We start from the raw sequence: 27,388 nt of genomic DNA on the forward strand, positions 1-27,388 counted from the left end.
GAGACCTGTACCTAACTTTGGCCTCTAATTGCTCTGAACCCTACAACAAACCAACCTCCAAGTCAATGACCGTATTCGTCGTGCTACCTGCTGAGCGCTGTGCCATTGGCCAGCTTCCCAAACCTGTGCAGCTCTGAGCCTCTGAAAACTTGGTTCCTTGATAATCAAAACATGCTGGGCATCCACATTTGCCATGTGTCTTTGAATAAATTCCTTAATCTAATCCCTTAGTGCTAATCCCTTAGTCCTGTACAAGTCCTTAAAAGGTGTAAGGAAAGTTTTCAGGGTCTGTTCATAGGGATTAAAAATGAAATTTTGGTCTAAGTATTTGGACCTACTTCTTCCAGAGTATAAGGCGCATTCTTTTTGGGAGACCTAGGTAAATTAAAGCACTCTTCCCCGTGAGTCTTACAATCAGGAGGCAGTATTGCACAGTGTGGAGATTCAACAGAATTGAGTCATGTTCTCTCCATTTCTTCTTCTTTTTTAAATTTATTGATTTTAGAGAGAGGAAGGAAGAGAGAGAGAAGCATTGATTTTTTCCCACTTATTTATGCATTCATTAGTTGGTTCTCTCTTTTTTTTTTTATGTAGCATGAGAGAGAGACAAGAAGGGAGAGAGGTGAGAAGCATCAACTTGTAATTGTGTCACTTTAGTTGTTCATTGATTGCTTCTCATATGTGCCTTGACCAGCTGAGCCAGTGGCCCCTTGCTCAAGCCAGTGGCCTTGGGCTTCAAGCCAGTGACCTTTGGGCTCAAGCCTGAGAACATGGGATCATGTCACTGCTCCCATACTCAAGCCAGATGAGTCCAGGCTCAAGCCAGAGACCTCGAGGTTTCAAACCTGGGACCTTTGCATCCCAGGTCAACACTCTATCCATTGTGCCACCACCGGTCAGGGCAGTGGTTGATTCTTATATGTGCCCTGACCAGGGATCAAACCCTCAACCTTGGGACATCGCTTTAATCAATTTAGCTACCAAGTCAGGGCTCCATTTCTTCTTATATGTAGAAATGAGGACATACTAATAGTGCTTACCTTACAGGGTTTGTGTGGAGAGTCGTGGGTATCATTTGAATTAGCACTTGACATATTTGTTATTGTAGCTTTACAGGCTTATTGGCCATGAAAAGCACCTACAAAATCTAGACATGAAGATTATCTCTCCCTTTAAAATTTTTTTTTATTTATTGATTTTAGCTAGAGAGGAAAGGAGAAACAGAGAGACAGGAACATTGATCTGCTCCTGTATGTGCCCAGACCAGGGATCGAACTGGCAACCTCTGCACTTCAGGATGGTGTTCTAACCAATTGAACCACCCAGTCCGGGTTATCTCTTTCTCTCTCTTTTTAATTGATTTGAGAGAGAGAGAGAGAGAGAGAGAGAGAAACATCAGTTTGTTGTTCCACTTATTTGTGCATTCATATATTGGGTCTTTCACGTGCCCTGGCTGAGGATCAGACCTGCAACCTTGACGGATCAGATGACACTCCAACCAAGTAAGCTACCAGGCCAGGGCCACTATTATCTCTAATGGTACCCACAGGGCTTAGCAAATAACAGAAGTTTGAGAAACGTCTGTTGAATGAACAACAGTGAGGATGAATTGGAAGTTCTGACCTTATCCACACCAGGGGCCACGGGTATAAATATGATTATTTCTACATCAACTGCTGAGGTCATATGCAAAGAAGACAAATGAGAACTTTGAAGAAGGAGGTGTTAACCAGCCTCCCTGTTCTCCTCCACCCAGGCCAGTCACATTGGTGAAGCCACCAGACACTGGGCTAGGCTGAGGGGTAGGTGCAAGGAGACTCGGAGGAAACAAGACAGCCTGCCTTCAGGTTGCTCGCAGTCTAGTTGGACACACAGAGAGGGCGGGTGGAGATCCACTCGCTAGACTAGGCTGTCCCTCACCAAGTGCTCACTGCGCTTCGATCAGCACCCACCACACATTGCTTTGCGGTCAGACGCCTCTGGGTCGCACTTCCAGCCACAACTGTGAGACACTGGGGAAACTACCTCCCCCTGTGGAGCCTCAGTGTCTCATTTGTAGTGTAGAAATACAGCCATCACAGTCCCTGCCTCGTGTGGCCAAGTATTGATTCAATGAGATAATGCACGCCAAGCTGTCAGGACAGGATTGGCACTTGGGACTGCCATCAAGTTGCTCAGCTCCAACAGGGTGGGGATGCAACCATCTTGATCACGGAGAACCCCCAGCAGTCAAACACTCAGAAGACATCTGTGAAGTGATTGAGGAGTAATTGGCTTATGCCTCAGGATATGTGGGCAGAGACAGGCCATGGGCTGGAGAGGGATTGGGAAGGTGTTTGTGTGCCAGGCTGAGTCTATCCTGGCGCAGTGGAGAGGCATCGGAGGTTCCCAGGAAGGGCAGGAGCTCAGTGCTGTCATTTGTGGGGCAGGCCCAGCTTAGGCTGACCTCACAGTGGGCTCCTTTCCACAGACACGGCCCCCATCTGCTCTGCATTTGAGAACTAACCTGAGCGTTAAAATCGCCAGACTTCTCCGAGACTGTCATTTGGACTCACTTGAATTAAACCTCCCCAGAGGACCGAATGGTTTGGCCCCTGGGACACAGTAAGCACCTACCCCGCAGATAGATATTCAGCTGTATTTGGCAATAGTAACCTCTGAGTTGTGTAAATCCTCCCACTCTGGGTGTGTGCAAAAAAATACCTCTGGCTTATTGTGTGCATGGTGACTTCAGAGGCCTCAAAGGGCCTCCCTGGCAAACAACAGTGTCCATTTCCTAAGTGTGAAAGCACTACAAATGCACACGGCCCTGTTGTGAGATAGGCTTATACTCTCCCCATTTTACAGATGAGAAAACAGGCTTGAAGGAGTGCCATGACCACTGCAGGGGCGCAGACAGAGCTGGTCAGTGGCGGGGCAGGCCTATCTGCCTTTAGAGCCTGTGTCCCCGAACACTGCGCTGGCCATCAGCTACCTACAGCTTCTGTTAGGCAGAGGGAAAGGGAAAGTCTCTGTGGCCACCGTGAGAGGACTCAAGACCTGTGCATCCCAGGACAAGCTCCACCACTCCCCGCTGTGTGAGCCCAGGACACTCCCTGAACCAGAGAAGCAGAGTCTCCACCATGAAGCAAGATTGTTGTGGGGACAGAATAAGATGTTGTATGCGGGGTGCTCAGCACAGGGCTTGCCATCCAGCCCTTCAACGATGAAGCAACACACCCTCCTGTGTGCTGAGCACGGGTCCCAGCAGTGAGGGGAGAGGACAGGCCCCTGCCCGCCTGGAGCAGACATGGAACTTATAAAGAACTAATTTCAGAGCGATAAGCACCCTAAAGACAACAAGGTGATGTGAGGGGGGGGAGGAGCCACTTCAGACGGTGCGGTCCGGGAAGGCCCCTCGGGAAGGCCCCTCTGAGGTGACATTTGTGTACGGATGTGAATGACAAGGAGCTATGTAATGACCTGGGGACAGAGACAGGACAAAAAACAACATGGTTTACTGAGATGAACGTTTCAGTGTTTAGACAGAAGTTGATGGGGCCTCATGGGCTGCAGTAAGAACTCAGTAAATGGCAATGAGGGCCAGTACAGTTTTTCTCCAGGTGGTGACAGAAATGCCACCCCATGATCTAGAAGCAACACTCCATCCCCAGCTAACCCCAATGCCTAGTGCCCTTCTCTGGAGTGCTCTGAAGGCCCAGGGTTATTCAAGCAACAGCTGACTAGAACAGGTAAGCTGCCAGGATGGGCAGAGGCCATCTGAGTCTGACCTTTCTCCCCTGACGTCGGCACCTTGACTTTTACTGACCTGGGGATCGATGAGGTATGAGGAGCTCACCCCAACCCCTCCTCTTCCTGCAGAAATTCAGAGTTCGGGGAAAAGGCTTTGCTTTTGTAAAGGCCATGGTTCTAAGGTCAGCCTCCAGCCTTCCACGCCCTCTGAGCCACAGGGAGCCCTGAACTGGATGCGGTAGGCACGAGGAAGGCTGAGGCATAGGTATGGCAGTGCTGGGGTCTTTGGACAACCCCTGGCTCCAGCCCCAGCTGTTTCTATTGCCTCATTAGTGAAATATTCAATAGAATAGTACCACCTCCCCCCACAATTGTTGGTATCAATGTGATCATGTATCTAAGTGCTTGGCACTGCCTAGCACAGAGTATAGCTATAAATACACTCACTATAATGGGTATTCTCCCCAGGGAAACCGAGGCAAAAGGAAAACCAAGCAGCAGGTTCTGCAACCTGTGTTCTAGTTACTCCAGGAAATTCCTTGCCCATCTCTTGAGTCCTCCTTGCCCTCGCCACACAATGAGGAACTGGTCCCCCCACACTCTAAAGGCTCTGCCATTCAGGGAGTATATCTGGTTCTATATCCAAAGACTGGTTCACCCACTCCTCAACAACAATCCCTTTCACCTATCTGTCCCCACTCCTTGGCTCTGACCCAAGGGAAAGGCGTGGCTGCCAGTCCACAGTGACCCTGCAGACCGCAGCTGCCTCTCCACCTGCCAACACAGTAACGCAACAGCTCCCACCTCCTGGGTCCTTTCTCTGAAGCCCTCTACTGAGCATCACCTCACAAAACCTCCACAAGAACCACAGGCTGCTGAGGGCGCCGTTTTCACTCCCTTTTCACTGATGAAACAGTCTGAGAGGGGCAGGGACTCGCCCCAAGTCACACTGCTAGAAAACCATAGAGAAGTTGGCAGCTTAGGTCTGTTTGCCCAACTTCAGACTAGGGATGGGGCAAGTGACGGAAGCGCAGGCTGGAGGCGATGTCTCCTCTCATGGCTTGAAGGCTCAGGGCTGCCAGTCAGCCAGCACTGGGCAAAGGTGGGGGTGGGAGGCACTTGACGTGATGGGAGCCTTTATTCAGACAGTGGAGACTCCCCTCCTCCTCTGCCTCCCTCTTCCCCGGCCTTTGGAATTGGGTATCGCCCTCACTCCTGGGAAGACACGCAGCCTGACACCGAGAAAACCCTGGCTGGCAGGGAGGGGCCTAGAGCAGGGCTGTGGACCACAGACAGTCAGCAGGAGCCTAGACGGCTGGCTTCCATTCACCCGCAGTTCTCTCTCTGGGTAGCTCCAGGCTTCCTTGGGAGCCCCACTGCATGGCCTACGACTGGACTGGCCCTCCTGGGTTGGCCCTCAGAGCCACGCAGCAGTGTTATGACAAATTCTGATAAATGATGTCCAAGGGTCAGTGTTCAAAGAAAGGAGCAAAGGTGGTGCCCCAGAGGAAGTGAGTGGGGTGAGGGCGAGGTTGGGGGGTGGGGAGCCGGCCGGGGCCCTCCTGGCTCAGCCACTCAGGGCCTGGGTCAGGCCCTCGGTACGCATGGGGGGTCCGTGATGCCCAGCTCCTCCCGTAGAGATGTCAGGGGCTGCTCCCAGCGCCGCTCATAGTACAGGTTGAGGACACACGGGGCCCGGCGCCCATTCTGAACCGCCCACGGGATCAGCTCCGAGACCAGCACTCGCAGAGGCCTGTGGAGCAGCAGAGGGAAAAGAAAACAAGGTCCTGAGGGCCGGGCACACTGTGTGCCCAGCAGCAGATGTGCATTTTCTCAACTCACCCTCACACGGACCCAAGGCGAAGGTCATTATCATCAATTTTCGAATGAGGAAGCAGAAGCTCAGTGAGGTTAAAATCCCATAGCCAAAGCCCAGGTTTAAGTTGAGGGCTACCTAACTTCAGAAACCAACGCTAGATTGCCCTCCAGCTGCAACGGCATCATTGGACCTGGCACTGAGGCCTGGCCCAGGAGACCCGAGGGCCCCCTGCAATGTCCAGGCTTCATCAGTTGCCTTGGAGACCCTGCACCAGGCCAGTCTCATCTCTCTGCCCTGTTCTTTCCACTCTGACTTCCTGGAGGAACATCGAGGCTGCTGAGGAAGGTTGCGAGCCCTTCCAGTTCTTGGAGCCCTGGCCCCTCTGAGCTCCCCTAGACCTCTCAGCACTTGAGAACTTACTGGGCACTGAGTCGAACTGGTCCGAAGAGTGCACCCAGGATGCACATGGGCAGGCCAGTTTGGACAGCCTCAAACCACTTCACCACGATCTCTCCTGCGGGCAGGGTGGAGGGGGGTTGGGAGGTGAGTACAGGCCAAGAAGAGAGGCCCCTGGTATTCACAGCACAGAACAGTGAGGTGTCTGCTTCTCTCTAAGCTCTACAAGGGCTCAGCCATGTCCAGTCTGGTCAGTGCTGGGCCCCAGGGCACTTGGCTTGGAGTGGAGGACCGGGTCCAAGAGAGAGCCAGAGGAAGTAAGGGCTGGACAGGAAGCTTGGGGTCGGAACGCAGAGAACTCTACGGCCAGGCCAGCTCCTCTAGGCTGTAGGGAGTGTCCGAGGGCATCAGAAGAGGGAGCCCTGATGCTTGGATGCTACTGTATCTGTTCAGGAGCCATGGGAGGCTTTGGGGACAGCACAGATGCTACCACGCTGTTCAGGTAAAGCAGAAAACGAGGCACCGAGCCAGCTTATTGGTGGGTGACAGAGACAGGTTGGCACTGCCCTGCCCGGGACACAGACCCCGGTGCACAGGCTTGCCGAGCGCCCCCACTCTCCGGGGGGATGGAGAGGTGGCACTCACCCAGGATGTTGGTGGGCATCCCCAGCAGGGTGTGGAGCGCCCTGCCCCACCCCCACTCTCCGGGGGGGATGGAGAGGTGGCACTTACCCAGGATGTTGGTGGGCATCCCCAGCAGGGTGTGGAGCGCCCTGCCCCACCCCCACTCTCCGGGGGGGATGGAGAGGTGGCACTCACCCAGGATGTTGGTGGGCATCCCCAGCAGGGTGTGGAGCGCCCTGCCCCACCCCCACTCTCCGGGGGGGATGGAGAGGTGGCACTTACCCAGGATGTTGGTGGGCATCCCCAGCAAGGTGTGGAGCATGTCGTGCACCTCCCGGTACCGCTGGATCACATACGCTAGCTCCTCATCGTCCACAAATCTGGTAGGCGCCCGGGTGTCTGGGGAGACCCTCTGACAACATGGGCCTCCCCTAGACCCGTCCCCATAGGTCCCAAGGCCCAACTGCCAGCCTCTCCTCCACTGTCAACCACGCCCACCAAATGCACCCCCCAAAACTCCCCGGGGACTTCGCTTCTGTCTACTCCTGCTGACGGGGGGTCCTCGGGCAGGGAATGTGGTGGTATTGGCAACCCCTCAGCCTATGCCAGCTCAGAAAACATACGTAACCTGTTGAATCTATGGGAAAGCAGCCCGGGGCAGGGGGAAGAGGGAGCTGTTTAATGGGAATAGAGTTTCAGTTTGTTTGTTTTTTTGAGAGAATCAGGGAGAAAGAGAGAGACAGGAACATGCAGCTGCTCCTGTGTGTGCCCTGACAGGGGAATCGAACCCGCAACCTCCGTGCTCTTGGACGATGGTCCAACCGACCAAACATCTGGCCAGGGCTTAATTTCTTTTTTATTTTCAGAGAGACAGAGAGAGGAAGGGAGAGGGGAGGGGAAGGGAAGCATTCACCTGTTGCTCCACTCAGTCGTGCACTCACTGGCTGCTTCCTGTGTGTGCCCTGACTGGGGATCGAACCTGCAACCTTGTTGTTTCGGGAGGATGCTCTTAATTGACTGAGCTAACCAGCCAGGTCTAGAGTTTCAGTTTTACAAGATCAAAAAACTCTGGAGTGCCTGACCTGTGGTGGCGCAGTGGATAAAGCGTCGACCTGGAAATGCTGAGCTCGCCGGTTCGAAACCCTGGGCTTGCCTGGTCAAGGCACATATGGGAGTTGATGTTTCCTGCTCCTCCCCCTTCTCTCTCTCTCTCTCTCTAACTCTCTCTCCTCTCTAAAATGAATAAATAAATAAAAATAAAATTAAAAAAATAGAATAATGTCAAATCTTGATATTTAGTCCTGGCCAGATAGCTGTCAGTTAGAGCATCATCCCAAACCACCAAGGTTGCGGGTTCAATCCCCAGTCAGGGCATATACAGGAAGCTACCAACGAATGCACAACCAACTGGAAGAACAAATGAGTGCTTCCTCCACCTTCTTCTCCCTTCCTTTCTCTGTAGCTCTAAAACCAATCACTCAGAAAAAAAAATCAACCAAATGAATGCTTAAATAAGTAGAAAAAAAAAATCGATGTTTTTTTCTTTCCCTTCTTTCTCTCTCTAAAATTAATAACTTAAAAAGAAATCTCCATAATTAAAAAATATTGACTACATGTTGAAAGAATATTTTAGATACACAGGGTTAAACAAAATATTAACTTCAATTCCACCTGTTTCTTTTTGCTTTACTACAACAGCAGGTAGAAGAGTTGAGTTTTCCCGCGTGCCTGCATTCTGGGAAACAGGGCTGCAGCAGTCTGCGGCGGCGCGGCGCGGCACGGGGGCTGGCTGCTTCGCTGTTTCACCTTCAAGGCCTAGACGACAAACATCTCTTGAATGCAAGGGTAAAAGGCCAGCCCCGGCACTTTTCTAACCCCAGGCAGGAATGTCAACTGCCCTTCTTTTACCCATGCACTGCCTCTCTGAGTGTGCAGGAGCACCCGGACAGAGTGGGAACAGCCCGATCTTCCTGTGCCCAAAGCGTGGCCTCCGCCTGTCCAGAGGCTTGACGTCTCCATGGCTTGGGGGCTGTGGGCTCAGTGCCATGGTCTGTCTGTGGCCTCACGGGTCCTGGGTCCTAACTTCTGCCGCAGCGTTCTACCTGCTGTGTGAAGATGCAGGTGATCATAGTAATAGCAGTTACACTCTCTGAGTCCCTACCTGCACTGTATCGATGTCCTTTACATATCTTACATACTTCATCCTCACGACCATCGAGGGGGCAGATACTGTTATGAGTCTCAGACACAGATAAGGAGAATGAGGCTCAGAGAGATAAAGTAGCTTGCCCAAAACAGCACAGCGAGTCAAATAGCAGAGCCAGGATTTGAAACAGTTTGCTGGATTCCAAAGACAGTAGCTTTAACATTCATATATATTGATAAACCATGTAAGTGCCCTGGAAGATAAGCATTAGGTCTCTTTTCCTCAGTTAAAAGAATTAAAGGTGCAGAGAGGTCAAATTTTTTTTCCCAAAAAAAATTTTTTTTTATTTTTAGAGAGGAAGGGAGAGAGAGAAACAGTGATTTGTTGTTCCACTTTATACATTCGTTGGTTGACTCTCGTATGTGCCCTGCCTGAGGATCAAACCCACAACCTTGGCATACTGGGATGATGCTCTAACCAACTGAGCTACCCGGCCAAGGCGAGAAGCATGATTCTAATGCAGGCTACTCTTTTTTTTTTTTGTATTTTTCTGAAGTTGGAAACGGGGAGGCAGACAGACTCCCGCATGCGCCTGACTGGGATCCACCCGGCATGCCCACCAGGGGGCGATGCTCTGCCCATCTGGGGCGATGCTCTGTTGCAACCAGAGCCACTCTAGCACCTGGGGCAGAGGCCATAGAGCCATCCTCAGCGCCCGGGCCAACTTTGCTCCAATGGAGCCTTGGCTGCAGGAGGGGAAGAAAGAGACAGAGAGGAAGGAGAGAGGGAGGGGTGGAGAAGCAGATGGGCGCCTCTCCTGTGTGTCCTGGCCGGGAATCGAACCCGGGACTCCTGCATGCCAGGCCGACGCTCTACCACTGAGCCATCTGGCCAGGGCCTCTTTTTTTTTTTTAATTTTTCCATTGATTTGAGGGAGAGAGAGAAAGGGGGGGGGGAGGGAGAGAGAGATGAGCGAGCATCAATACACTGCTCCACCCAGTAGCTCCCCCTAATTGTGCACTCACTGGTTGCTTCTCATATGTGCTGACCAGGGGCTGAACACGTGACCTCAGAGTGCCGGGACAATGCTCTATGTATTGAGCCACCTGGCGAGGGCAGGCTACTTTTAAAATTATTATTATTAATTTAACTTATTTTTATTTTAAAAAAGATTTTATTTAATGATTTTAGAGAGAGGATAGAGAGAGAGAGAGAAACAGGGAGGAATGGGAAGAATCAACTTGCAGTAGTTGCTTCGTATGTGCCTTGACCGGGCAAGCCTGGGGTTTCAAACCAGCAACCTCAGCGTTCGAGGTCGACGCTTTATCCCCTGCGCCACCACAGGGCAGGCTTTAACTTATTGATTTTGAGAGAGAGAAAGAGAGAAAGATTTGCTGTCCCACTTTTTTATGCATTCACTTGTTGAATCTTATATGTGTCCTGGCTGGGGATTGAACCTGCAACCTTAGCATATCTGGAGGACACTCTAACCAACTTAGCAACCCCGGCAGGGCCAATTCAAGCTACTCTTAAGTCCAAAGCTCATGCCTGTAATCTTGATGCCACATGGATGACTACATTTCTTACCAATGTCCAGCTCAGGGAGGGTGGCCTCCCCTTGAACCCTGATCTAAATCTCTCTTGGTACAAAGGTGCTACCTCACCTTCTGTGGGCTGCTGGTTTCCATCCTCTGCGAGTGTCACAATCTCTAGGGTTGTTACCACGATCAGGGCTGTGACTGGGCAAGGTGCCTTGTCAGTGCCCTCCCCCCCCACAGTAATAGGACAAAAGGCTCTGGGGTAACTTCAGAAGAAGGTTGTCTCTCCCTGCCAAACATACTAAAATGCACAGGACAGCCCCCACAACAGAGAATTATGCAGCCCCAAAAGTCAATAGTGCCAACACTGAAAAACCCAGTTCCACAGAAACCTTCCCTCACTCCCCTCCAGCCTGCCTGGCTCCTGCAGTGGGGCTAGATGCAACTGCAGAAGTCCCCTGTTGGGATATCTATGTGTTGGTGGGTAGGGGTGCAGACAGGGAAGTTACCTAGCTGTACCCTAAGGTCCCTTTATAAGTCAGATGTTACTCTTCTGCTTAAAACCCTCAGTAACTTCCTATTGCTCCCATTACAAAATACAGTTCTTACCATGGCTGGCAGAGCCTGGCCCGGCTGACCTCCCAGGCCATGGGCTGCCTCCCCTGACTCTCTCCCCTGGGGCCACATGGGTCAGTCTCCCTTAAACACAAGGAGCCTTGCATTTGCCAATCCCTCTGCTCGGAATGCTCCTCCCATCTCTTCTCTGGGCTGGCTCCTCCTCCTCTTCCAAGACCACCCTATCAGAAGTGGCCAGCCCACTCCCACGCTGTCCCCTGTCATGGTGACTGCTGTCTTCATAGCACCACCTGCTAGAACGGAAGCTCTGTGAGGCAGGCTCTTTGCATGTTTGTCCACTGTATTCCAGTTGCTGTGAACAGCGTCTGGTAAGTTCTAAGTACTCAATAAATTGTATGAGGTTTTATATGACAACTTCTTTCTTTTACTGCTTTTTGTATCTCCCCAACCAGAATATTAGCTCCAGGAGGGCAGGGATCTTGTCTGTCTAGTTCAGTATATTATGTCCCCAGAACCTGGAACAATGAATGTCACATGCCAGATGCTAAGCAAATGAATGAGTTCCTCAGTAATTAATTGGGACTCTCCCCTCCTCCTGGGACTAGAGAGTGCCACATGTCATAGCCAAGGGAAAACACTGTCTCTGGAACAGGGGGACACAGTGTAACAGGTCTGTATACCACTTGCAGTAACACTGGCTGTATGAAGTCAGCAAGCTGCTCAGCTCCTCAAAGCCTCAGTTTCAGCCATGAAAAGGGGTATTGGCCCTGGCCAGTTGGCTCAGGTGGAGCGTCGGCCTGGTGTGCAGGAGTCCAGGTTTGATTCCCGGCCAGGGCACACAGGAGAAGAGCCCATCTGCTTCTCCACCCCTCCCCCTCTCCTTTCTTTCTGTCTCTCTCTTCCCCTCCCACAGCCAAGGCTCCACTGGAGCAAAGTTGGCCCGGGCGCTGAGGATGGCTCTGTGGCCTCTGCCTCGGGCGCTAGAATGGCTCTGATTGCGGCAGAGCAACGCCTCAAGATGGGCAGAGCATCGTCCCTTGGTGGGCGTGCCAGGTGGATCCCGGTCAGGCGCATGCGGGAGTCTGTCTGACTGCCTCCCCATTTCCAAATTCGGAAAAATACAAAAACAAAAAAAGGGGGGGTATTAACAAAACACACTTGACAGTTATTGGGATGATTCAGCGAGATCACGGATCAGCCTGGCATTTGGAATGCAGTAAGAGGTTAATAAATGCCAGCCAGAATGATCACTTGGAGCGATGTCATTGGCCCATTTACCTTTCACATAGAAAATGACAAAGCCTTGGCACAAGAAAGCACTCCTGCCTATGGTGGCAGCTCAGGGGGAAGGCTCCTCCTTCCTTGGGACATCACACTCATGCCACTCATCTGCCCTTCCTGGTAATTGCCAAATGCACAAAAACCGGAAACTCACATTCACATCCAGGAAACGGAGATACTCGCGGCCGAAGGAGCCTTCAGGCAGGCTGTGGAGCTTGCCCAGGTCAAGGGTGGACAGAGAGATCCGGGGACGCTCCCTGCAAGGCAGAAGGCAGGACTCAGGTGCTGGGAAGGCACCAGCAAAAGCAGGTGAAAAGTTCAGCTAAAACAAGTTGTGAGAGGTGAAGGGGCAGAGCAGCAACAGGACCACAGGTCCTGATGGAGCATCTTCTAGGTGGCAGGACTGAGGAGACTACTACAAGCTAAGGGTGTGGTTCCTCCCTCCAGGGGCACAACCTAGGCAGGCAGGCAGGCCTCAGATGTGATCAGGGCACTCACAAAGGGCACTGTGGGGGGGGTACAGCTAGCATGTGTTATGGGAGCTTAGAGAAGGTATAGAGCCATGTGGCGGGAACTGGGCCAAGGCTACCACACCACACTATCTAGGGGTCATCATAGTATCTATATGAATGGCATCCCTGGAGTTGAGCAGTGCCCAGCCTATGAAGCCACCCATAACCATGATATTGAGAGCTCCCTAGAAGAACAGGACTGACACAACGTGACTCCAGAGAGAGGAGGAACACCACAGACTACACTCAACCCCCTAGGCGGAGCTTGGACCTACTGCAGGATCTGGGCACCCTCTGGATCCCTCTTCATCTTATCCCTGAGCACCTCCAGGGCACGGCATCCTGTGGTCTCCCCTAGAACTGCAACCATGTCTGAAAGAAAAGAAATTGGGAAAAACATAGGATATAATCTTAGGTAAGTTACTTGACCTGGCCTGAGTCTCCACTTCCTAAATGATAAAACAGGAATAAGATCTACCTCTTGGATATGCAAATTCATGTTAAACACTTAGCAAATCATCCTGCACACAGTTAGGGTTCAATATATCTGTAGTGATTTGTATTAATGTTATTAACCTAGTAGGTGACGTGGTTCTGTTTGGCACAGTGCTCTCAAGAGTTTATAGATCACTTTCACATTCATTATCACAACTCCATATAATGTCTCCACTGACAGGTCCAAGCTCTGGTATCAGAGTGCTGGGTTTGAATCCACATGCAGTCACTGTCTAGGTTATCTTGTCTAAACTGCTTCACATTTCCAATCCTCAGTGTCCTAGTTTGTGAAGTGCAGATCACACCTTTCTAATAGGGCTAATGTGTGAAATAAAAAATATCATGCATGTAAAGCACTTAGCACAGTGAGCAGCCAGAATGTGCCAGAGGGCAGTTAGCATGATGGTTTTTATTAGTAGGAGGACTTAAGAAGCCTGGGAGGGATAAGTAAGGCACAGTAGAATCCTAAGATATTCTAGTCATACAGCCGCAAACATTTCTCGAGCATTTATTATGGGCCAGGCACTATCCAAAAGCTGCTCATATGGTGGAACAGGGCAGTCATAGTCCCTGACCTTATAAAGTTTAATTTCTAGTGGGAATAGGTGCTTATAAAGCATCTATTTAGTCCAGAGATTCCCATTGTGGCTGGATGACAGAATATACTGTTAAGTAGTTTCAAAAGGCAGAAACTCAGATTCCAAACCCCTTCCTCCCACCCCTCTCCACGCCTGTCAGATAGGGACTGAGTTTAGGGTAGGACCTAGGCATCTGCAGTTTTATTAATGTTCCAGGTGAGTACGAGGTACAGCCAGGTTTGGGTATCCTAACCTAGTCTATTCTCGTTACCCATAGGAAACGGAAGCTTTGACAGAGGTTGGGGCTGGCCCAGGCTTCCAAGGCAAGGGCCTCCACCAGAGCGCGGGCGGCCTTACCGTGGCGATAAGGGTTGTAGAGTGCCATTCCGGCAGAGCCGGCAGCCAACAGCGCCTTCTGCAGCAAGGAGGTGGGGATGTGTTCGGGGTAGAGGAGGCCGGTGCTCGCGGCTCGGAGAGGCACACCTGCGGGGGAAGAAGAAAGGCCGCGGTCAGAAGTGTGGGGGGACCTACCAGGATTCCCTCCCGCCTCCGCCACTTGCCTGCAGCAGACCCAGGGAGACCCTGAAGCAGGCGGAGGGGACGCAGGGCCCCTTGCAGCAGCATCGTCAGGGCAGCAAACACTTCCCTAAGGCGGCGGGAGGACGCCCCGGGCAGGGCAGATGCACCAAACTTCGCGGCAGATCGAGGCCGGAAAGGTCAAAAGAACTGGATCCCTATCATTCTGAGTAGGACCTTTGGGGGCGGATCGTGGCACGGACAGGAAAGGACACTATCGCTGACTATAAAAAGGAAACCCAAGTGATCTGTCTCTACCGATGTAAAGTATTGAATAAAACTCTCCTCATTTCCTTCAAGTCTCCAAGTTAAGTCCCGCTGGCATTGGGTTCAGCGCCGGACCGTATTTCCTTTTCCGCAGCCTCTTTTCCCCGAGGATAGTAAGAGGAGAACCGCTTCCGGCTGCGAAACCTGACCGTGCGCCTTGTAAGGACTGTATTTGGGTATGGGACCGTACGGCACTTCCGTCCGTCCCGCTTGGCGGCGCGGCCGGACCGCCGGCCTCAGACATGGGAACCGCCGGCTTGGCGCGTTTGCATGGGCTCTTTGCGGCCTACAAGCCCCCGGGGCTACACTGGAAGCACCTGCGGGATACCGTGGAGTTGCAGCTTCTCAAGGGTGAGTGCCTCCAGCCAGACCCACGATTGCGCATCCGTTCTCCCCAGACACCAATTCCGCTTCTAATCCGCTAGCAAAATCAAGTCATGTGATCTAGTCTCCTGGGCAGGGCACTTTCCTAATCGTGTTCCTCTAACTCCTCACTTTCTCTCGTGTTCAAATGGCTAAATAGATTCAGTATTGCTGGTGTTTGTAAGCAGTGAGTAATAGAGTCAGGATTTGAACCCGGGTTTGTTTCCTAACTACTATTCTGTTCACTACACCGTGGGCCCTCTTTGGCACTTCTCTTCTGCCTCCTATGTCTACAAGTTTCCCTGCCCCTCCTTCCCCAAGTGTTCAGACAGAATTGACAAGATGTCCTTTACCTGTGTATGTTCAGGTCTCAATGCTGGGAAGCCTCCTGCCCCCAAACAGCGTGTTCGCTTCCTGCTGGGTCCTGTGGAAGGCAGTGAAGAAAAGGAGCTGACCCTCAGAGCCACCAGTGTGCCCACCCTTACCAACCATCCACTGGGTAAGGAACATTCAGGCGGGGACACTTCCCAGGAAATCTGCCCAGAGCTGGTGTCCCAGTCAGTGCTCAGACTCCTGTTCCAGACCTAGAGAGGGCCACAGTGGAGATGAAGTATTTGACAAGAGATATTCAGATTTTCCAGACAGTAAATAGTTTAGGCTTTGTAGGCTCAGTTCTGCCACTGAAGTGCAAAGGCAGTTATCAGCAATATGTAAAGCAATGAGCCTGGCTGTATTTCAACAAAACTTTATTTATGGACACTGACATTTGAATTTCATGTAATTTTGTTATGTGACACACTATTATTCACTCATTTTTTGGTTTTTTTTTTTAATTTTATTTATTTTTTTACAGAGACAGAGAATCAGAGAGAGGGACAGACAGGAACGAAGAGAGATGAGAAGCATCAATCATTCGTTTTTCATTGCGCATTGCAACACCTTAGTTCATTGATTGCTTTCTCATATGTGCCTTGACCGTGGGCCTTCAGCAGACCGAGTAACCCCTTGCTCGAGCCAGCGACCTTGGGTTCAAGCTGGTGGGTTTTTGCTCCACCAGATGAGCCCGCGCTCAAGCTGGCGACCTCGGGGTCTCGAACTTGGGTCCTCTATCCGACGCTCTATCCACTGCGCCACCACCTGGTCAGGCCACTCGTTTTTTTTTAACCATTGAAAAATAGAAAAAAAAATTAGCAAAACTGTAGTTTGCTGAGCTCTTTACTATTCTGGGACTCCAGGTGAGAGCTGAGACCCTCAGGTAGAAGTCCTAAGGAGGCAGAAGTCAGGAGGCTATGGGAGGACCAAGGGGCTTGACCAAAAACCTCTAAACCTCTTCAACAGTGATACTCAGTGATTCTACAAGTATAACAGTAACAAGCATGATGGACCCTGGCTGAGCAGCTCAGTTGGTTAGAGCATCATCCTGATATGCCAAGGCTGTGTGTCTGGTCAGGCACATACAAGAATCAGAATGCATAAATAAGTGGAACAACAAATAGATGTTTCTCTCTCCCTCTTCTCTCTAAAATTAATCAATAATAATAAAAAACAAACCACTAAGTATGATGTATTAAGGATCTACTTTGCACTAGACACTGTGTTAAGCTTTTTCTAAGTACTGTCTCCTGGAATATTTACTTACCACAGTCCTGCGAGATGAATCCTATTCTCATTTCACAAGTGAAACTGAAGCCTTGTGTTGACATTAAGTAACACAGCCTGGATCCAGAGGGCTCTTCACCACCCTGTTCCCTCTCCCTGGATTCCTCTTGATCTGCAGGGGTGCAAATGCTTTTGGTTTATTCCTGCATGAGCTCCCTTGTTTTGTTTTGTTTTTCTTTGAACAGCTTTATTGAGGTATGATTGATATAAAAAAAAACTACACATATTTTAATGTTTATATTTTGATGAGTCCTTCATTCTTTCAGTAGTTATTTTCTGAGCCGCTGGTGAGCTCTGGACTCTGGGGGTAAAGCTGTGAACAGACCCAGGCTCTGCCTGAATGAGCTCATAGCTCCACTTCCTCACTGGGAAAGTGGCCAGGACTCTCCTGCAGGAGCTGGATACGGAACCCTACAATCTTGATTCCCATTTTTAGGCCCGCTACAACACTCAAAGCCTTTTTTAATTTTTTTTAATTTTTTTTTATTTTTTACAGAGACAGAGAGTGAGTCAGAGAGAGGGATAGACAGGGACAGACAGACAGGAACGGAGAGAGATGAGAAGCATCAATCATTAGTTTTTCGTTGCACATTGTGACACCTTAGTTGTTCATTGATTGCTTTCTCATATGTGCCTTGACCGCGGGCCTTCAGCAGACCAAGTAACCCCTTGCTGGAGTCAGTGACCTTGGGTTCAAGCTGGTGGGCTTTTTGCTCTAACCAGATGAGCCTGCGCTCAAGCTGGCGACCTCGGGGTCTCGAACCTGGGTCCTCTGCATCCCAGTCCGATGATCTATCCACTGCGCCACCGCCTGGTCAGGCCACTCAAAGCCTTTTCGTTGAGGTAACGGTGATAGGCAGAGTAACAGGCATTTGGTGTTCCTGTTTCTCTGGGCTCAGGGAACTGAAAAAAATAATTTTAGGCTCAAGAGTTCATGGTGGAGAATCCTGAAAGTCCAGCCTGATCCTGTCCTGGTCTCCACGAGGCTACACTGGAGAAACGAGGTCATCACACAGCTCAGAGCCATCTTCATTTGTTGAGGAAAGGGACTTCATTTGTTTCTTTCTAGTATGTGGACCAGCATTCAGCAGCCTGAAGGTTGGCGTGGGACACCGGCTGGATGTGCAGGCATCTGGGGTACTTGGTAGGTGATGTGGTGAGTCTGGGTGTGCAGGGACATAGGCATGGGGGAGGACTGGGTACATACCAGGAATCCAGCCCACTTCCAACCTGATAGCCACTTTCCACTGCTGCTCTCCTCCCAATTCCTGCCCCAAGTCTGATCAGCTGGTGGAAGGTGGGAAGTGAAATTGCTCACCCTTATCAAGTGATCCCTCTATGAGACATACGGTACGAAGCCATTCGTGCACATGTATTCACCACAGCAGCCTTATTAGCAAGATATTGTATGATTTTATGGATGAAGAAAATAAGGTTTCACAAGCTTAGGTGACTTGTCCTGGGTCCCATGAATGCCCCTGGTCCAGTGAGGGAAAACCGTCATTGCTTGCATGAGGTAGTCAAGCATGTGACTCTGACCCCACTAGCCAGGGTCTGGGTGTCACTGGAGCTGGACACAGAAAGCCCTGAGTCATGAGCTATCTGTGTCCCCAGCGTCAGGCAGTGTCCACACCCCCCATAAGCGACAGTCACAATCTCCTTGTCTTGCTTCCTGGGGCACTGGCAGGCAGACGTGATCTCATGCCCCCCTCCCTCTCTAGGGTTGAATGGAGGATCATTCTCTTCAGCCAGAGGGAGAAACAGAGCTGGGGAAAGGCAGGGAGTGGCCACAATGCCCCCATTTATGGGCACTTCCTTTGTGCTGACTGCTTCCTGTGCCTTGCCTCAGTCTTCACAGTACTTCAGAGATCAGACAACGTTTTAATCCCCAGTTTCCTGAGGGGGAACCTGAGGCCCTAGGAGGTTAATGGTCACGCTAAGAGCCACCCATCATTTAAGTCCCCATCTGTGTGACTAGGCCAGTGGTCTCTTTTGAGTGCATCAGAAGCCCATGGAGAGCTCGCTAAGCATCCTAGGCCCCCTCCCCACCATAAACCAGCCAGTGCATATGGGTGGGGCCCAGAAATCTGCATCTTCGTGTATACCCAGAGGAGCTCAGCGGCTCCCTGGAGGAGACGCCTTCCTTACCCCCTGCTGCTTCAGCAGCTTGGGAGGGGGGAATCTTCTGGGGGCAGGTGTAGGGGCTGGGGGTCCCAGGGAAACAGGCAGTGGAAGCCAGGTGTGAGATCAGCCTTGGGTGCCTTTCAGTGCTCGGCGTGGGACGTGGACGCAGTCTCCTCACCGACATGTACAACGCTCACCTCACCAAGGTATGGTGGGGAGAGCTAGGGACAGCCTGCTTATATTCCGGTCCTTCCCTGGGGGTCACTGGCAGGATTCTGAAGCTGGGAGGTTTTCATTGGGAGCACCCAGGCCGTCAGTAAGCATTTTTTTATAGTTACGTGCTATGGAAGACAGTAACAACGTAATGATGACTGCTAGCATTATTGCGTGCTGACTGCTGTGTGCCGAGCACTGTGCACGGACTCCCTCGTGGACACCTCACAACCTCCCTGCCAAGGGGGCTCTATTAACCCGTCTTACAGATGTAAAGACTCAGAGAGAGGATGTCACTTGCCCAGGTTCATAGAGCTTGAAAGTAACAGCTGGAATTTGAACCTGGATCCGTCTTGACACCAGAGCCTGGTTGTGATACCAACTGGTTGTCTCCCCGAGATTGAGAAGTGGACATCATTGTCCCAGCATCAGGGAGTGTGTGTCCAGGCTGGGACTGTGGAGTCTGGTGCCGTGAGGGTTTGCACAGGTGTCATGTGAATGAGCCCTTGTTTTTAATGGTTTAAGAGCACAAATTTTGGAGCCAAAATGAGCTTCTACCTCTGCTAGCCATGGGTCCTTGGGTGGGTTACTTAACAACCGTGCACCTCCATTTCCTCGGCTTTTTTTTTTTTTTTCAGAGAGGGATAGATAGGGACAAGCAGATGGGAAGAGAGAGAGATGAAAAGCATCAATCATCAGTTTTTTGCCTGACCTGTGGTGGCGCAGTGGGATAAAGCACCGACCTGGAACACTGAGGTTCCCGGTTCGAGACCTTGGGCTTGCCTGGTCAAGGCACATATGGGAGTTGATGCTTCCTGCTCCTCCCCCTTCTCTCTCTCTCTCTCTCTAAAAATCAATAAATAAAATATTAAAAAAAAAAAATCATCAGTTTTTTGTTATGGCACTTTAGTTATTCATCGATCGCTTTCTCATATGTGCCTTGACCCGGTGGCTACAGCAGACTGAGTAACCCTTTGCTCAAGCCAGCAACCTTGAGTCCAAGCTGGTGAGGTTCTTTTTTGCTTAAACCAAATGAGCCCGTGCTCAAACTGGCGACCTTGGGGTCTCGAACCTGGGTCCTGCGCATCCCAGTTCGACGCTCTATCCACTGTGCCACCACCTGGTCAGGCTTCTCGGCTCTTAAATGGTAATGGATAATAGGACCTCCTCTGGCTCTGACTGACAGCTCAGAGGGTTAGAGCGTCATCCTGAAGCACAGAGGTTGCCAGTTCAGTCCCCGGTCGGGGCACATACAGGAACAGATCAGTGTTCCTGTCTCTCTCACTGTCTTCCTCTTTCTGAAATCAATCTTAAAAAAAGTATCCCATCTGTACAGGGTCACTTTGAAGATTAAATTAGTGACTCCATGTAGGATAGCACAGTCATTGGTACGTGGTAAATGCTCAGTGTGACTGTTGTCATCATCACTGCCGTCATTACTCTGATTTGTGGCAGAGGCATTCAGCTGCACAGATCACACTTAGAGGGCTGGGGAGAAGCCGACAGGGCATGCTGGGAGGGGCCCAGCATGATGAATTGTCGGGTTTGCCTGGAGTGGAGAGGTGTGGAGGCGAGGGGCGGCTGCATTATGTCCTTCAGCACCCTTTGTGGGCCGCCCGTCCTGTGTAGGAAAGTGCAGTGTCCTTCCCTGGGGTTGAGGGGCCGCTGGGCAGGGGTGGAACGCCTGAGCTCCCTGCGGGAAGGCCTGCGGGCCCCCAGCCCCAGCCTCAGGCTGGCACTTCCCTCCTCAGTGCTGAGGCTCAGGGCAGGGACATGGCTGCATCTTCCCCTCCCTGTCCTCACAGGACTACACAGTCCGCGGCCTCCTGGGCAAAGCCACAGACGACTTCTCTGAGGACGGGCAGCTGGTGGAGAAGACGACGTATGGTGAGCGCCCGTGGGAGCCCAGGGTGGGTGGGAGTGGCCCGGTGGCTGCCTCTGCATTTGCTTTCTCTTGATTTCACACACATGCACACACACACACACACCCCGATACCTTAGACACACCAAGCTTGGGCAAGCTACGGGGGGGCTTTGAACACATCATTCCTTGTTCCAGGAACACCCTATGCTCCCCTCTGCCTCCTCACATGGCCTAAATGTCACCTCCCCAGGGAAGCTTCTCCAGCCCCTAGGCTTGGACTGGGTGGACTCTTAGAAAAGTAAGCTAATGGTTAGAGATTATTTAATATCCATCTCCCACCAGGCTGTAATTTCACTCCTGTGATCACACAGAGCTTGGTCTGGGACGAGGGAGGTGCTTGTTGGATGGGGGATGGGAGAATGGATGGATGGGGATGGACAGGTGGGGATAGATGGATGAATGAATGGATGGATGGGGTGGTTAGGTGGATGGATGGGGATGTGTGGGTGGATGGTTGGATGGATAGATGGGGTAGATGAATGGGTGGATGGGAGGTAAATGAATGAATGGATGGATGGCCCATTCTTCACTTTTTACTCTTCCCATACTCTAACACTTTCAATACAGTTTATTGCCTTTGCTTATTTGGCACATGTGTTTGAGCACCAAGTGTGCCCCAGGCACTGGGGGAACATATGGTAAATCAGATAGTGTCCCCAATCTGAGAGAACTCACACTCTAGCAAGGAGAGCAGACACACCTTTATGCCTTCTGGAGAAGATTAAAAATGTGACAAGGTGTAGATGTGTGTCAGCATCCAAAACACATCTAAAGACAACTACTGGCCTGGCCAGGTGGCTCAGTGGATAAAGTCAGCCCAGAGTACAGAGGTCGCAGGTTCAGTCCTCAGGGCGCAGGCAAGAAGCAATCAGTAAGTGCACAACTAGGTGGAACACCTAAGTGGAATAACAGGTTGATGCTTTTCTCTCTCCCCCTCCCTTCCTCTCTTTCTCTCCCCTTTCTCTTTCTCAAATTAATGGAAAAATTAAAAAAGAAAAAAAAGAAAGACAGCTACCAAGTTGACACTTTTGGCAGGGAGGAGGCCAGAATTTGGAGAAGGAGAGATGTTTGTTGGTGATGATCTGAATTTCTTAAAGATTTGTATATCAATTACATAATTTAAAAGTAATGTAAAAACCAAAGGAAATTAGGCCCTGGTCGGTTGGCTTAGTGGTAGAGCATCAGCCTGGCATGCGGGAGTCCCAGGTTCGATTCCTGGCCAGGGCACACAGGAGAAGCGCCCATCTGCTTCTCCACCCCTCCACCTCTCCTTCCTCTCTGTTTCTCTCTTCCCCTCCCGCAGCCAAGGCTCCATTGGAGCAAAGATGGCCCGGGTGCTGAGGATGGCTCTGTGGCCTCTGCCTCAGGCACTAGAATGGCTCTGGTTGCAACAGAGCGACGCCCCAAGATGGGCAGAGCATCGCCCCCTGGTGGGCATGCCAGGTGGATCCCGGTCAGGCGCATCCGGGAGTCTATCTGACTGCCTCCCCGTTTCCAACTTAAGAAAAATACAAAAAAAAAAAACCCCAAAAAACAAAGGAAATTAAATGGTGGGAAAGAGACCCAGGTGCAGAGTGGCAGAAGCCAGGAGGAAAAAGCAGCATGCTCCAGGAAAGGCTTCCTGGAAGAGGCGGCATTTGTGTTGGCTGTAAATGAGAGGGGAGGAGGCAGTGGCAGATGCATTCCAGGTAAGACAACAGCATGATGAAACCAGGCAGAGATGGGAGGCCAAGCCCTTCAAGCTGACAAGCCTTTGGCCACCATACCTGTTCCCTAATATTTGGAGCCGTCAATTGCTCCAGCTGGGCCACAGGAGAAGCCTGCCAGCAGTCTGTGTGTGTTGCCAGGTGCTGCTGCTGCTGCTGCCTGCCCCGCAGTCACTTGGTGGGACCAGCAGGCAGAGCTACTCCCACTTGCCACCTGTTTCAGCATTTGAACAGATAGCACCCTCCCTCCCAGGGTTCTGGGCATGACAAACCCTAGACTGAGGCTTGGGAGGCCTGCCTCGAATATTAGGCAAAAATCATAAGTCATTGAGCTTCATTTCCAGAAGAAAATGTTTTTAACCCCCAAATAGGACCAGAGGATGCTCTGGGATCCCCTTCAGATTCCGAGGATGGGGCTGGATTGGGGGAGGGAGTGTGTCAGTTTGTTGTTGCCCAGTGTCAGCGGACACCTGCGTGCTGACCGTCCCCTGGCTTTTCCAGACCATGTGACCAGAGAGAAGCTGGACCGAATCCTGGCCCTGATCCAAGGCTCCCATCAGAAGTCCCTGGTGATGTACGTGGGGCCCCCAGGGAGGTGCTAGCAGAATGAGGTGCCCGCAGGGCTCCTGTAGCCTCCACCCACCTGGTGGCAGATTGCACGGATCTTTCCCGAACCTGAAACCGGACATGAACCATTCCCTCCTTTCACAGTGTACAGAAGTGCCTCTGTATGTTGGGTCGTAGGCCAGTCCCCGGGGAAGCGGAGGGAAATGGAACGCCACTGCCCTCCTAGGGAGTGCATGATGTAGCAGGAAAGCCAGGGGCCCACCTCATGGTACCAAGGCGGGGTGGGCGTGGTCAGCATGTGTATGACTGGAAGCCAGGGAGAATGCAGAGGGGACAGACTGCGTTTACATATTGGAAGGGACAGGAAACGACTGCTGAAAGGGCCCCGGAGGGGTAGGGGAGGTGGAGAGCAAATGGAGAGCTTCAGGAAAGACCTCTTTTAGGAGTGGGCAGTGCCAGGGCTGAGGAGCCAGCCCAGCTCCCCACCGCAGGCTGGCCACCTGACTCTGCCTCTCGACCCCAGGTACTCCAGCCTTGACCTGCAGACCCAGGAGGCCTATGAGATGGCTGTCAGAGGCTTGATCCGGCCCATGAACAAGTCCCCGATGCTGATAACTGGCATCCGATGCCTCCACTTTGCGCCTCCAGAATTTCTCTTAGGTAAGAGGCCCCGGGATGTTAGAGCAGGGAGAAGGGAGGTGGGTTTGGGGAGCCATGGCAGAATGCCCTTGTAGAGGCTGGTACGTGCTAAACCCAATCTCTGCTGGCCAAGGGAGCAGGGACCTACTTCCTTCCGAGCCCTGGGCTAGACATGGCCGATCATAGGCACACAGAACAGATGCTGTCCTATCTCCGGTCGAGTCACCCTTTGAGGCAGAACTTAACAAGCAGAAGTTATATTTAGTGGCTCACTTCCAGAGCCACCCAGTGCTTCAAGGTGATCACCTCCCCTGTCCACCCAACCCAGCCCCCTCCTCCCACTCCTGGGGCACTGACCGAGACTCCCCCTGTGCTCAGCACCTTACAGGATAAATGACCCCTTAGACTCCTCACAGCCACCACTTTCGTCAAAGAGCAAAGTCAGCCTTGGAGCAGTGCTTTGACTTTAACCTGGCCGACATGTCACCTGAGGGGTCTTTTTTTTTTCTTTTGTATTTTTCCGAAGTTAGAAGTGGGGAGGCAGTCAGACAGACTCCCGCATGTGCCCAACGGGATCCACCCGGCATGCCCACTAGGGGGCGATGCTCTGCCCATCTGGGGCGTTGCTCTGTTGTGGCTGAAGCCATTCTAGCGCCTGAGGTGCAGACGCCATGGAGTCATCCTCAGCGCCCAGGCCACCTTTGCTGCAATGGAACCTTGGCTGCAGGAGGGGAAGAGAGAGACAGAGAGGAAGGAGAGGGGTGGAGAAGCAGATGGGCGCTTCTCCTGTGTGCCCTGACTGGGAATCAAACCCAGGACTTCCATACACCGGGCCGATGCTCTACCGCTGAGCCAACCGACCAGGGCCTGAGGGGTCTTCTTTAAAGTCAGATCCTAGGCCTGACCTGTGGTGGCGCAGTGGGATAAAGCATCGACCTGGAACACTGAGGTCGCTTGTTCGAAACCTTGGGCTTGCCTGGTCATATGAGAGTTGATGCTCCCTGCTCCTCCCCCTTCTCTCTCTCTCTCTCTCTCTCTCTCTCTCTCTCTCTCTCTTCCCTCTCTAAAAATCAATAAATAAAATATTTAAAAAAAAAAAAGTCAGATCCTGCCCTGGCTGGATAGCTCTGTTAGTTAGTGCATCGGTTGTCACAATACACAAAGGTTGTGGGTGTGATCCCTGGTCAGGGCACATACAGGAACAGATTAATGTTTCTGTCTGTATTCTTTATCCCCCACTTTCTCCTTCCCTTCCTCTCTATCTATTAATCAATAAATTAATTTTGAACTAAGTCCAATACTGACTCAGCAGCTCTGGGTGGGGCCTGAGATTCTGTATGTCTAACAACCTTTCTTGTAACACTACAGAGTAGCCCTTAGGCTACACTTTGAATAGCAAAGCCCTAGAGCCTTAGCTGAATAGCTCCATTGGTTAGAGCATCATCCTTATATGCAAAGGTAGTGGGTTCGATCCCCAGTCAGGGCACATACAGGAACAGATCGATGTTTCTGTGTCTTCTTTCTCTCTCTCCCTTTCTCTCTTTCTAAAATCAATTAAAAAAAAAAAAAGCTCTAGAGAACTAAGGTGTTTTGCTCAGGTTATTTCCTAGGCAAGAGGTACAAAGGGTGTGAATCTAGGTGACCTGATGCCAGAGGCTATGCTGACCACCACGTCTGCCGTTGTGTGTCCTTGGCAGAGGTGCAGTGCATGCATGAGACGCAGAAGCAGCTACGAAGGCTGGTGCACGAGATTGGCCTGGAGCTGAAGACCACGGCTGTCTGCTGCCAAGTGCGGCGGACGCGTGAGGGCTGCTTCACCCTGGACGACGCCCTCCTGAGGGCCCAGTGGGACTTCCACAGCATCCAGGATGCCATCCAGGCCGCAGCGCCCCGGGTGGCAGCAGAGCTGGAGAAGAGCTTACAGCTGGGGGGCAGCCAGCAGCCCCCTGGTCCAGGCGGGCAGGAGGACGAGGGGCCCAGCGCCGCTTTGAAAGGCTGGCCTGCTGGTGGGGCCGTGGGTGGATAAAGATGAGTTGTTCGTGAGCCAGAATCTATGACTGTGCAGAAAGAGTGGGGGAAGCTCTACTACAGGTGGCGTGAAACTATGAAGCCGTAAGAAAACAGACCTGGCCTGACCAGGCGGTGGTGCAGTGGACAGAGTGTCGGACTGGGATGTGGAGGACCCAGGTTCAAGACTCTGAGGTCGCCAGCTTGAGCGCGAGCTCATCTGGTTTGAGCAAGGCTCACCAGCCTGGACCCAAGGTTGCTGGCTCAAGCAAGGGGTCACTCGGTCTGCTGTAGCCCCCCTGTCAAGGCACATATGAGAAATCAATCAATGAACAACTAAGGAGCCACAACGAAGAGCTGATGTTTCTCATCTCTCTCCCTTCCTGTCTGTCCCTCTGACTCTCTCTGTCTCTCCCACAAGAAAAAAAAAAAAAAAGATTAGTTTAATTTGGAAGTCATCATTTGTTGCTGAGCATGTTATCTTAGCATTAGAAAATCCTGCAGGGCGTGTAAGAATATACTTCATAGCAGATAACAACAAGCTAGGATACTGAAAAAGATAAAATGAAAACAAATGCCTAAGACTAGTAATTCTAGATGGCCAGGAGGTTACCATGACTGGCATCACAAATACAGTTAAAAAGAGCATGCTCTCCATGGAGCACGCCAATGCCCCTCTTTTTGCTCTCTTTCTCCTAAACTGTAAGGGTCCCCACAAAACTTGGAACTTGGGGAGCAGTGGGCAGCAGCAGCTCATCCCGGGCTAACCCCCTGAACATGTTTCCCATGCTCCCTTTTCTCTGACTTTTCAGGGAGCTAAAAGCAGCCTGCCTTGGCTCACTGCCACCGCTGTGACTTTTACTTCCCAGTGAGTCTGTCCACGCAGCCCAGTGTGGCTTGCTTCTTTGCTCTAACATTTCTAGAGGCCAAAGCAGAGCCCCGCATAGGCTCTCTCCTGTTGCCTCTTCTATCCTAAGCCCTTCATTTGTTTCATTGTCCCCAGCTTTAATAAATATATTCTGGAAAAAAAAAAAAACCTCAAAACCCGAAAACAAATATAGTTAAAAATATATTTGACATGGCTAAAAAGTACAAATCACTGTTACAATCTGGTGCACGGGAGAGTTCCCATGGAGCCTCCATAGGTGGGGCTTCTGAGGTATACACATGGTCATTCTTCCTAGACAGCATGGTTGCTAGAACTGTTTGCTGGAATAGGAATAAACTGTCCTTCCACATAATAGAAACCATCCTGCTGCCTGACCAGGCGGTGGCTCAGTGGATGGAGCGTTGGACTGAGATGCGGAAGACCCAGGTTCGAGACCCCAAGGCCACCAGTTTGAGCGCGTGCTCATCTGGATTGATCAAAAGCTCACCAGCGTGGACCCAAGGTCGCTGGCTCGAGCAAGGGATTACTTGGTCTGCTGAAGGCCCACGGTCAAGGCACATAGAAAAAGCAATCAATGAACAACTAAGGTGTCGCAACGAGAAACTGATGATTGATACTTATCTCTCTCTGTTCCTGTCTGTCCCTATCTATCCCTCTCTCTGACTCTCTCTCTCTGGAAAAAAGAAAAAAGAAAAGAAAGAAACCATCCTGCAGGTGATTTAATGTGGCCAAAGGCCTAAGATAAATTAGTGGTGGT

The 27,388-nt window shown here is 51.3% G+C and overlaps 2 protein-coding genes across 2 annotated transcripts; one reads left to right on the top strand and one right to left on the bottom strand.

Annotated features, from left to right (window-relative positions):
• Positions 1-3,483: 3,483 nt before the first annotated feature.
• On the bottom strand, positions 3,484-14,605 carry COQ4 (coenzyme Q4). Its single transcript, XM_066256073.1, has 7 exons — positions 14,258-14,605; positions 14,055-14,180; positions 12,900-12,996; positions 12,267-12,369; positions 6,854-6,983; positions 5,972-6,065; positions 3,484-5,485 (listed from the first exon to the last, which is right to left on the bottom strand). The coding sequence occupies exons 1-7, from the start codon at positions 14,319-14,321 to the stop codon at positions 5,320-5,322; spliced, it is 780 nt and encodes a 259-aa protein (XP_066112170.1). The 5' UTR covers positions 14,322-14,605; the 3' UTR covers positions 3,484-5,319.
• A 118-nt stretch (positions 14,606-14,723) lies between these two features.
• Positions 14,724-26,778, top strand: TRUB2 (TruB pseudouridine synthase family member 2). Its single transcript, XM_066256072.1, has 8 exons — positions 14,724-14,891; positions 15,271-15,402; positions 17,632-17,706; positions 18,831-18,892; positions 20,705-20,786; positions 23,031-23,103; positions 23,620-23,756; positions 25,433-26,778. Exons 1-8 carry the CDS (start codon positions 14,783-14,785, stop codon positions 25,759-25,761), a joined length of 999 nt encoding a protein of 332 aa, XP_066112169.1. The 5' UTR covers positions 14,724-14,782; the 3' UTR covers positions 25,762-26,778.
• Positions 26,779-27,388: the final 610 nt, after the last annotated feature.

This window comes from Saccopteryx bilineata, chromosome 2 (genome assembly GCF_036850765.1).
Source record: "Saccopteryx bilineata isolate mSacBil1 chromosome 2, mSacBil1_pri_phased_curated, whole genome shotgun sequence".
NCBI lineage: Eukaryota > Metazoa > Chordata > Mammalia > Chiroptera > Emballonuridae > Saccopteryx > Saccopteryx bilineata.